The 12,345-nt window shown below is 46.9% G+C and overlaps 1 protein-coding gene across 1 annotated transcript; it reads left to right on the plus strand.

Annotated features, from left to right (window-relative positions):
* The first annotated feature begins 7,103 nt into the window (after positions 1 to 7,103).
* Positions 7,104 to 8,138, plus strand: LOC134934153 (olfactory receptor 10A3-like). Its single transcript, XM_063929651.1, has one exon. It carries the CDS (start codon positions 7,104 to 7,106, stop codon positions 8,136 to 8,138), a length of 1,035 nt encoding a protein of 344 aa, XP_063785721.1.
* Positions 8,139 to 12,345: the final 4,207 nt, after the last annotated feature.

A 12,345-nucleotide genomic window follows, 5' to 3' on the forward strand; every position in this document is an offset into this window, starting at 1 on the left:
GTGTCCGGCTCCTGGAAATGTCTTCTCTGCAGCTCAGGTGCAGTGTGTATATATGTATATATATATATATATCTATCTATCAATATATATCTATATATATATATCTATCTATGTGGTTATGTATGTGTGTATAGTCTGTGTCTGTATTCTTTTATACACACACACAGACACAATATATATATTTTATTTTTATTATCTGTTACAAATACTGCTCCAGTGCAAAAATCAGTGTTTAAACAATGTTTGCAGTGTATCCTGATGACGGGGAGACAGTACCTGAAACATTGATAATTAAACACTGATTTTTTTACAGTGCCGCCTAACATTTTATATATATATAAATATGCAGCTGCTCCGGCACTCCAAAGAAGAGCCCCTATGTAAATTTGCAGCAATGAGAGGCGGCCGTCGAAGACTTAGAAAATCAATAAACGTGTATTAAAGTGCTACACTTTAATACACGCTTGTTGATTTCCGAAGTCTCCGAGTGCCGCCTCTCATTCCTGCAGTCTGTGCAGAGGAGCCGCGCTGCAGTTCTAGGACCAAGACCTGGTAAATAAAAAGCAATATCATTGTCATTCACTGTCTGTTCCCATCACCCTTTCCTTCTCTCTGTCACACTCTCACCAACTGCTACTGCTGTCACCCTATCCCTGGCGTCACGGTCTTCCTGTCACCCTCAACCTTGTGTCACCCTCTCCCTGTCACCCTCTCTCTGGCGTCACTCTCTCCCTGGCATCACCCTCTTCCTGTCACCCTCTCCCTGACATCAGGTTCTTCCTGTCACCCTCTTCCTTGTGTCACCCTCTCTCTGGCGTCACATTCTTCCTGTCACCCTCTCCCTTGTATCACCCTCTTCCTGTCACCAGCTCCCTGACATCACGCTCTTCCTGTCACCCTCTTCCTTGTGTCACCCTCTTCCTGGCGTCACATTCTTCCTGTCACCCTCTCCCTTGTATCACCCTCTTCCTGTCACCAGCTCCCTGGCATCACACTCTTCCTGCCACCCTCTGTTGGCTATTTTGTTGTCCAGGACTTTCATTAACTTAATATTTCATTAATATTTATTTTTTATTTGATAAAAATTGACAATGTATTAGTCGTCAGCTCATCACAAGTTTAATGAGCAGGAAGGCTGCGTGTATTGGCAGTATTGGACTGAGATGCAAATTAGTGGTGGGGGTCGGGGTAGTTGATGGCGATTTTGTAAGCCATTGGTGGATGCAGTGAACTTTAGTGGCAGGAGCAGCGGGCATAAGGGGCGGCGGTAGCTGGCATTGGCTCAGGTGCAGTAGTGGACGGTGGTAGGGGTCATCGACGGAACTCAGTGTACATTATGGCTGCAGTGCCTCACCAGCCACTGAGCTCACCGCACGCCACTGGAATTAATGCAATGTTCATTCTGCCAGGAGGGTATTAGGGACCCGGCAGTGGACAGGTGATGCTGACTTTAAAAGGCACGTCTGCCTTATAAGGGTGAGGAATTGTTGGGGATGGTCTCTGGGACCTCGTATCCACAGAGACAGCTGGGAAGAAAAAAATTTACCTCAGGTTTCCTCACAGCCTAAGAAAGCACTGTATTATCAGGTACAGTCCTTTCGGATTCAGAAAAGCAAGCGGGTCAAAGGCGCTTCCTTTCTGCACAGAGACAAGGGAAGAGGGAAAAAGCTGCACCAGACAGCCAGTTCCCAGGATCAAAAATCTTCCCCCGCTTCCTCTGAGTCCACCGCATGACGCTGGGGCTCCACAGGTGGAGCCAGGTGCGGTGGGGGCGCGTCTCGGGAACTTCAGCGATTAGTGGCCTCGCTCACAGGTGGATCCCTGGGTTCTGCAAGTAGTATCACAGGGATACAAGCTGGAGTTCGAGGCGACTCCCCCTCGCCGTTACCTCAAATCAGCCTTGCCTGCTGCCCTCGGAGAAAGGGGAGGTAGTACTGGCGGCAATTCACAAGCTGTACTTCCAGCAGGTGATAATCAAGGTACCCCTCCTTCAACAAGGCCGGGGTTACTATTCCACAATGTTTGTGGTACCGAAACCAGACGGTTCGGTGAGACCCATTCTAAAATTGAAATCCTTGAACACTTATATACGAAGGTTCAAGTTCAAAATGGAATCGCTCAGGGCGGTTATTACAAGCCTGGACGAAGGGGATTACATGGTATCACTAGACATCAGGGATGCTTACCTGCATGTCCCCATTTACCCTCCTCACCAGGAGTACCTCAAAATTGTGGTACAGAACTGTCATTACCAATTCCAGACGTTGCCGTTGGTCTGTCCCCGGCACCGAGGGTATTTACCAAGGTAATGGCCGAAATGATGATACTCCTTCAAAAAAAAAAAAAAGGGAGTTATAATTATCCCTACTTGGACGATCTCCTTATAAAGGCGAGGTCCAGGGAGCAGTTGTTGGTCGGAGTAGCACTATCTCGGGAAGTGCTACAACAGCACAGCTGGATTCTGAATATTCCAAAGTCGCAGCTGGTTCCTACGACGCGTCTACTGTTCCTGGGTATGGTTCTGGACACAGAAGAGGAAAAAGTGTTTCTCCCGGAGGAGAAGCCCAAGGAGTTGTCATCTATAGTCAGAGACCTCCTAAAATAAATACAGGTGTCGGTGCATCAGTGCACGCGAGTCCTGGGACAGATGGTAGCTTCTTACGAAGAAATTCCATTCGGCAGGTTCCATGCAAGGATCTTCCAGTGGGATCTGTTGGACAAGTGGTCCGGGTCGCATCTTCAGTTGCATCGGCTGATAACCCTGTCTCCAAGGGCCAGGGTGTCGCTGTTGTGGTGGCTGCAGAGTGCTCATCTTCTAGAGGGCCGCAGATTCAGCATACAGGACTGGGTCCTGGTGACCACGGATGCCAGCCTTCGAGGCTGGGGTGCAGTCACACAGGGAAGAAACTTCCAAGGACTATGGTCGAGTCAGGAGACTTCCCTACACATAAAAATTCTGGACCTAAGGGCCATTTACAATGCCCTAAGTTAGGCTAGACCCCTGCTTCAACACCAGCCGGTGCTGATCCAGTCAGACAACATCACGGCGGTCGCCCATGTATACCAACAGGGCGGCACAAGGAGCAGGATGGCGATGGCAGAAGCCAAAAGAATTTTCCGATGGGCGGAAAATCATGTGTTAGCACTGTCAGCAGTGTTCATTTCCGGAGTGGACAACTGGGAAGCAGACTTTCTCAGCTGGCACGACGTCCACCCGAGAGAGTGGGGATTTCATCCAGAAGTCTTCCAAATGATTGTACACCATTGGGAAAGGCCACAGGTGGACATGATGGCGTCTCGCCTCAACAAAAAGCTAAAAAGATATTGCGCCAGGTCAAGGGACCCTCAGGCGATAGCTGTGGACGCTCTGGTGACACCGTGGGTGTACCAGTCGGTTTATGTGTTCCCTCCTCTTCCTCTCATACCCAAGGTACTGAGGATAATAAGAAAAAGAGGAGTAAGAACTATACTCATTGTTCCGGATTGGCCAAGAAGAGCTTGGTACCCGGAACTTCAAGAAATGATCTCAGAGGACCCATGGCCTCTGCCGCTCAGACAGGACCTGCTGCAGCAGGGGCCCTGTCTGTTCCAAGACTTACCGCGGCTGCGTTGACGGCATGGCGGTTGGACACCGGATCCTGAAGGAAAAGGGCATTCCGGAGGAAGTCATTCCTACGCTGATTAAAGCTAGGAAAGAAGTGACCGCAAACCATTATCACCGCATTTGGCGAAAATATGTTGCGTGGTTTGAGGCCAGGAAGGCCCCAACAGAGGAATTTCAGCTGGGCCGTTTTCTGCACTTCCTACAGTCAGGGGTGACTATGGGCCTAAAATTGGGTTGCATTAAGGTCCAGATTTCGGCTCTATCGATTTTCTTCCAGAGAGAACTGGCTTCACTACCTGAAGTTCAGACTTTTGTTAAGGGAGTGCTGCATATTCAGCCCCCCTTTTGTGCCTCCAGTGGCACCTTGGGATCTCAACGTGGTGTTGGATTTCCTAAAGTCACATTGGTTTGAGCCACTTAAAACCGTGGAATTAAAATATCTCACGTGGAAAGTGGTCATGCTGTTGGCCTTGGCTTCGGCCAGGCGCGTGTCAGAATTGGCGGCTTTGTCATGTAAAAGCCCTTATCTGATTTTCCATATGGATAGGGCAGGATTGAGGACTCGTCCCCAGTTTCTCCCTAAGGTGGTATCAGCTTTTCATTTGAACCAACCTATCGTGGTGCCTGCGGCTACTAAAGACTTGGAGGCTTCCAAGTTGTTGGACGTAGTCAGGGCCCTGAGAATTTATGTTTCCAGGACAGCTAGTGTCAGGAAAACTGACTCGTTGTTTATCCTGTATGCACCCAACAAGCTGGGTGCTCCTGCTTCAAAGCAGACTATTGCTCACTGGATCTGTAGTACGTTTCAGCTTGCATATTCTGCGGCTGGACTGTCGCATCCTAAATTAGTGAAAGCCCATTCCACGAGGAAGGTGGGCTCTTCTTGGGCGGCTGCCCGAGGGGTCTCGGCTCTACAACTTTGCCGAGCAGCTACTTGGTCGGGGTCAAACACAATTGCTAAATTCTACAAGTTTGACACCCTGGCTGAGTAGGACCTAGAGTTTGCCCATTCGGTGCTGCAGAGTCATCCGCACTCTCCCGCCCGTTTGGGAGCTTTGGTATAATCCCCATGGTCCTTACGGAGTATCAGCATCCACTTAGGACGTTAGAGAAAATAAGATTTTACTCACCGGTAAATCTATTTCTCGTAGTCCGTAGTGGATGCTGGGCGCCCATCCCAAGTGCGGATTGTCTGCAATACTTGTATATAGTTATTGTTTAACTAAAGGGTTATTGTTGAGCCATCTGTTGAGAGGCTCAGTTATATTTCATACTGTTAACTGGGTATAGTATGACGAGTTATACGGTGTGATTGGTGTGGCTGGTATGAGTCTTACCCGGGATTCAAAATCCTTCCTTATTGTGTCAGCTCTTCCGGGCACAGTATCCTAACTGAGGTCTGGAGGAGGGTCATAGAGGGAGGAGCCAGTGCACACCAGGTAGTCCTAAAGCTTTCTTTAGTTGTGCCCAGTCTCCTGCGTATTCCCCATGGTCCTTACGGAGTCCCAGCATCCACTACGGACTACGAGAAATAGATTTACCGGTGAGTAAAATCTTATTTTTTCAAAGCCAGCCTGTAACATGACAATTAGAAGCTGATTGGCTGGTGCGTTATCACCTTCTACTTTGTCACTTCTCCAGGCTTAATACATCTGCCCCACGTTTACTGCATCGGACATTGATGAGTGGAGTTCCATCGGGGAATTGGGGAAATACAACTTGTTAAAAATCCCTGACTTGCCAATTCTGATTTTTTGGTTGGATCGGCGAATCTGCGGTTACCAACATGTATTGGATTTTGTCAAACCCCCAACCCAGGCATTGGGAGATGGACAAATTGCCATAATCCATCGCAGAAGTATCGGCCCCATTATTGTACTAATTGCCATTCCTAATTGGTTACAAATTATTAAAAGTCTAAAGACAAATTAGAAGTATTTACAGATTGAGTATCCCATATCCAAATATTCCGAAATACGGAATTTTTTTAATTGAGACTGAGATAGTGAAATCTTTGTTTTCTGATGGCTCAATGTACACAATACACAAAGTTATTAAAAATATTGGCTAAAATGTCCTTCATGCTGTGTGTATAAGGTGTATATGAAACATAAATGCATTCTGTGCTTAGACTTAGGTCCCATCACCATGATATCTCATTATGGTATGCAATTATTCCAAAATACGGAATAATCCGATATCCAAAATACTTCTGGTCCCAAGCATTTTGGATAAGGGATACTCCACCTGTACCTGCAAAACCAAACTAAAAGGAACCCGTATCTATGTAGCTATGTCAGTTCCACCTAGCGAGCATCCGTTATCCCTATCCGTGGCGTTTACACATATCCAGAGCTAGGTGCAGGGAACACGACTTAACCTTGCGCAAGCTGTGCATACGCACGGCTTAGAATATGTAATAACTCCGGCTACACGCCAATGACAGGTCCACAAAGCGTATGAATGAATAACTGTTGTCCAGTTGCCACCCGGTGCAACCCATTCTGCAGAACAAAGACTGATTGAGTACAACTCAGAATTGCTCATAAGTAAAAAAAAAAAAAAAAATACATTTATAGCCCCTCAACAAATGTGGAATCAGGTGCTATATTCAGATATGAGCTCATCAAAATCTATTGAAATATTAAAAGGGATATGCATATGAGATATGGCATCAAATTAGCAAATTGCTAATTATCTTGTTTTAAGTTGCACTGTATGGAAATATTTTTTAGGTATTTTTTAATCATTCTTGAGTAAAGATGTTATTCTTGCTTTCCAGGATCCAGCATTGGTTTGGGATAAGCCAGAATCAAAGAGGTCCCTGGGGGAGTGGGGAACTGTGCCAATCTGCTGGGGGCCCTAGTATTATCTTTCTATGCAATTACCACGTTACAATCATCGTTAGACCGTTAGAGTCATCCTATATTCTGAGAGATACGTATATTGGCCCTCATTCCGAGTTGATCGCTCGCAAGGCGATTTTAGCAGAGTTACACACGCTAAGCCGCCGCCTACTGGGAGTGAATCTTAGCTTCTTAAAATTGCGACCGATGTATTCGCAATATTGCGATTACTAACTACTTAGCAGTTTCAGAGTAGCTTCAGACTTACTCTGCCTGTGCGATCAGTTCAGTGCTTGTCGTTCCTGTTTTGACGTCACAAACACACCCAGCGTTCGCCCAGACACTCCCCCGTTTCCCCGGCCACTCCTGCGTTTTTTCCGGAAACGGTAGCGTTTTTTCCCGCACGCCCATAAAACGGCCTGTTTCCGCCCAGTAACACCCATTTCCTGTCAATCACATTACGATCGCCGGAGCGATGAAAAAGCCGTGAGTAAAAATACTATCTCCATTGTAAAATTACTTGGCGCAGTTGCAGTGCGAATATTGCGCATGCGTACTAAGCGGAATTTCACTGCGATGCGATGAAAAATACCGAGCGATCAACTCGGAATGAGGGCCATTGTTTCAGGCTACAAGGAACTGCCCATGCTGGTATGACTCTTCTGACAACACAGAGTCATGTAGAAGTGTCTTCAGATAATCTATCTTCTGGTCTTCAGGAAATGAATGGCACAGTGGTGACAGAATTTTTCCTCTTGGGATTCGGAAACCTCCATAACCTCAAGATTTTACTTTTCAATCTCTTTCTGGTCATTCATGTCATGGCTTTATCAGCAAATGTATTTGTCATTGTCATAGTTGTCCTCAACCCGAGCCTCCACTACCCCATGTACTTCTTTCTTAGCCAGTTGTCCCTGACGGAAATCCTCTTCACCAGTAACATTGTGCCCACCATGCTGTGGCTGATACTGGCTGGGGGCGGGAAGGTATCAGTTGCCCGATGTATACTTCAGTTGTATTTATTGAGTGTGCCAACCATGTCCCAGTGTTTATTGCTGGCCGCCATGTCCTTTGATCGCTATGTGGCCATCTGTAGACCACTACACTATGCCATCATTATGACCTTCACAAGACAACTTCAGATAGTCACCTTCTGCTGGCTGGTGAGCTTCACACTGTCATGTGTTGTGTACATTTTCTTACGCAAATTACAATTTTGTGGCCTCAATGTAATTAATCATTTCTACTGTGATATCACTCCAGTGTTAGAACTTTCATGCTCGGATACATCATCTGTGAAACTGGTCACTTATATAGAGTCTGTTCCTGTTGTGCTTACTCCATTTATGTTCATAATTGCCTCCTACATCTCCATCCTTCACACCATCCTGAGGATCCCCTCCACCACTGGTAGACAGAAAGCCTTCTCCACCTGCAGCTCCCACCTAACCTTTGTGTGTATGTACTATGGAGTCTTGACATCTATTTATATATTTCCGCCAAGCAACAATTCCGTTAATGCAAACAAAGGTCTGTCTTTACTGTACACCCTGGTGACCCCATTATTTAATCCCCTCATCTACACCTTGAGGAACCGCGATATCAGAGCAGCCATGACTAAATATCTCCACATTTTGGGCCACTTTAAAGCACCTACGAGGGAGCTAAAGAAATTAAAAACGTTCTAACATTATTGATCATTAAAACCATTCTCTGGGCTGTTTATGTATAACATTCTTTGGATAACATTTTTAGTGTGCTGAAATGAGCCTACTGAGTCCTATCCATAGTGAGACTGCAGTTGATGTACACTTGGGCTGGTTTGTTCTTAATATAGCAACAAATCACCATACTTTATTTCTATTTGATGCTCATCTTTATATTAAATTGAACAGTTGTGAGTGGACCCCTGTGTTCTGCTTTTGGTTCTAAGTATTCAACGAACATCAAATGTTTTGGTATTAGATCTGTATTTCTTTAAAATGCTAAAATTAGGTTATTTGGACCAATTTTCCTATGTTCCCACAGTATTAGTAAAATCAATACAGGTATCACTAATTTCCAGTCAAACAAACACACAGCTCACAAAATTGCTTTCACCAATATTGGCCAAAAGTAGCAGCAAACTGACTGAGTAAATTTAAGGGGGGTACTCACGGAGCGAACCCATCTTAAAATCTAAGCAATCTGACTAGATTGCTTAGATTTTAAGCATGATCTCTCCGAGTGCACCAGGGACGTGCAGTCAGGGGAGGCAGGGCCTCCCCTGTCATTAATGATTAAAATAATAAAAAGAAGATACTTATGACACATATTTTGTGTCAGAAATATCTTCTTTATATTATTCTTATCATTTTAATACATTTGATTAGTTTGGGAGGCACTGATAACAGTGCCTCCCGCTGACAACGGGAACGGGGACAAAGCTGGAGGCGGGGGCTAAGCACTGGGCTGTAAAAGCCCATTGAAAAAAGTGGAGGAAGCGGCACCTATACAAGTGCCTCGGTGACAGGGGCGTGCTTTCAGCTCACATGAAAGCACGCCCCTGTCAGTGATACATATGTGATTGGACCAGCGGATCCAGTGCTGGATCCGCTGATCCAATCACCCATACGCGGTGCCATCAGTAATTACTTCACTCTCCTCGGCTCTTTCCCACTGATTGAATCCTCGCTGCTGGTGGTGGGAGCCTGACCCCAGCAGTAGCCGTGCGGTGATCTCCAAAGTTATTCTTCCCTAGTGCAGTTCAAATGCATGGTGGATCTCCGCTACCCCGCCGGGGGCAGAGCCAAGTGCGGCAGCCGGTACACTCTCCCCTTCTCCCCTGCCCTCTCCCAGGCAGCACTCTCAGCAGCGGCATCTGTGATTCTGCAAAGGTCACATGCACCCAGGTGAGAGGGGGAACCAAGTGCATCCTGCGGCGGCCGGCACACTCTCCCCTAGTCCCCTGCCCTCAGCCGGCGCCGATTCGGAAAATGCTGAGCACCCATATGCTTCCCCCCGGCCTCCCGTCACACACGCTACGCCTGCTGCGGCCACTAGCCCAGTTTACCCCTCTTATCACAGGATAGTAGTGCTGGTGGGTGGGTGGCCGGCAGGGATGTGCTGCAGCTGCTGAACCCGACCCGGTTGTGAGGGGCAAGGCCAGTCACATCTACTCGGCAACAGGGGAGGACGCTTGGCCTGCAGCAAGGAGGCGGGTGCAGAGAGCTGAACGCGGACAGCCTGCTGGAGGGTGAGTGACCTGGGGCCGGCAGGGGAGCGGACGGAGTGTCATTGGTGCATGTGTGTCAGAAAATGGTGTGGATGTTCCACTTTCAGCTCATGTTCTCATACAAGGGAAAGGGAACCAGGCTACCGGGGGATGAGTCAGTGTGGCTGTCTACCACCAACGTCTCCTCCCATCTTTATATACTGGCCAAAACTATATACCCTTCCCCCTGCATCTATATCTCTTCTATCACAGTATACCCTTCCCCCTGTACCTCTATACCTCCTATTACTATATACCATTCCCCCTGCATCTATATCCCTCCTATCACAGTATACCCTTCCCCCTGTACCTCTATACCTCCTATTACTATATACCCTTCCCCCTGCATCTATATCCCTCCTATCACAGTATACCCTTCCCCCTGTACCTCTATACCTCCTATTACTATATACCCTTCCCCCTGCATCTATATCCCTCCTATCACAGTATACCCTTCCCCCTGTACCTCTATACCTCCTATTACTATATACCCTTCCCCCTGCATCTATATCCCTCCTATCACAGTATACCCTTCCCCCTGTACCTCTATACCTCCTATTACTATATACCCTTCCCCCTGCATCTATATCCCTCCTATCACTGTATACTCTTCCCCCTGCATCTATATCCCTCCTATCACTATATACTCTTCCCCCTGCATCTATATCCCTCCTATCACTGTATACTCCTCCCCCTGCATCTATATCCCTCCTATCACTGTATACTCTTCCCCCTGCATCTATATCCCTCCTATCACTGTATACTCTTCCCCCTGCATCTATATCCCTCCTATCACAGTATACCCTTCCCCCTGTACCTCCTATTACTATATACCCTTCCCCCTGCATCTATATCCCTCCTATCACAGTATACCCTTCCTCCTGTACCTCTATACCTCCTATTACTTTATACCCTTCCCCCTGCATCTATATACCTCCTATCACAGTATACTCTTCCCCCTGTATCTATGTCCCTCCTATCACTGTATACTCTTCCCCCTAAACCTCCTATTACTATATACCCTTCCCCCTGCATCTATATCCCTGCTATCACAGTATACCCTTCCCCCTGTACCTCTATACCTCCTATTACTTTATACCCTTCCCCCTGCATCTATATACCTCCTATCACAGTATACTCTTCCCCCTGTATCTATATCCCTCCTATCACTGTATACTCTTCCCCCTAAACCTCCTATTACTATATACCCTTCCCCCTGCATCTATATCCCTCCTATCACAGTATACCCTTCCCTCTGTACCTCTATACCTACTATACTATATATCCTTCCCCCTGCATCTATATCCCTCTATACCTCCTATTACAATAACAGCTGAAATAGCAGCATCGCAGCATATTACATTATGCAATGCTGCCGGAAACTGTCCAGATCAGGGCAATATTTTCTGCAGTGCGGGGGACTCCAATGTGTGAGGGCACCTGGTAGCCCACTTCATCCACCCCCCTCCCGTCCTATAATCTGGCCCTGAGGACGGGGCTTCACTTGGTGCCTCCCCAGCCATTGACCTCACCGCACGTCTCTGGAGTGCACACCCCACAGCGATAGCGATGCGCGTTCCCGCGAGGCGATATCGGTGGTGCAAGATTGGCCTCAGTCTAACAGGTCGCTCATTTCACCCGCTGGGTGAAATGAGCTGTTCCCCCCCCCCCCCCCACACACACACGCTCAGCACTCATCTCTTCCCAAATCTGCCCATGAATACAGGCATTAACCGACAGAGCAGCATTATAATAGATTATAGCACATTTAGGAAACATAATGACACAGACAGGATGGCAGTTTATAAAACCTTATGATACCATGGAATAATCTTGTTAATCAGGAATTAGATTAGAGGCCCGATGCCTATAAAATGTTTTCTTTTAACTAACACTAGATCAAAAGCCCGAGGCCAGCACATACAATTTAAGCCATACCCTAGCTGAAGTTGTTAGCTAATAGAAGTTCATTTAATTACAAAGTGTTCCAAGCAGCAAATCACAGACCACGATCTAGTAAATTACTGCACAATATATTGTTCCCCTGCCACATTTCATCGCATCTGAGTTTGGGCTGCATGTACAGCAGATATAAAGATGCGAAGGACGACCTGCAGGAGAGCACAGTAGTGCGTACACATTTGACGATTTGAATGATTTCTCTTTCTGATCCATCGAAAATTAGGCAATGGTTCAAACAATTGTCTAATGTGTACCCAGCTTAAGTCCATCAACCACTCACTGGTCATCTCCAGATTGGAATACTTTAATCCCCTCCTATCTGGTCTCCCTGGCTACTGCCTCTCTCTACTCCAATCTATCCTCAATGCTGCAGCCTGGCTCATCCAAACGTGCTACGTCTGTCTCCCATCTCTTATAAGCCCTACACTGGCTCCCCTTCCCATTCAGATTCCAAGAATTCAAGCTTCTCACACTTACAACGTCCTCATCTATTCTTATCCCATTTATGTCTCTGACCTTATCTTCCTCTACACTCCTATCTGTCCTCTTCTCGCTGCTGATGCACGCCACCTCTCCTGCCTACTGATTACCTCCTCCCACCTCCAAGATATTGCATGTGCTGCTCCCTATCTCTGGAATTCTCTACCTCTTCCTATCAGACTCTCCACCTCTACAAAACC

Source organism: Pseudophryne corroboree, chromosome 6 (assembly GCF_028390025.1).
Source record: "Pseudophryne corroboree isolate aPseCor3 chromosome 6, aPseCor3.hap2, whole genome shotgun sequence".
Lineage (NCBI taxonomy): Eukaryota > Metazoa > Chordata > Amphibia > Anura > Myobatrachidae > Pseudophryne > Pseudophryne corroboree.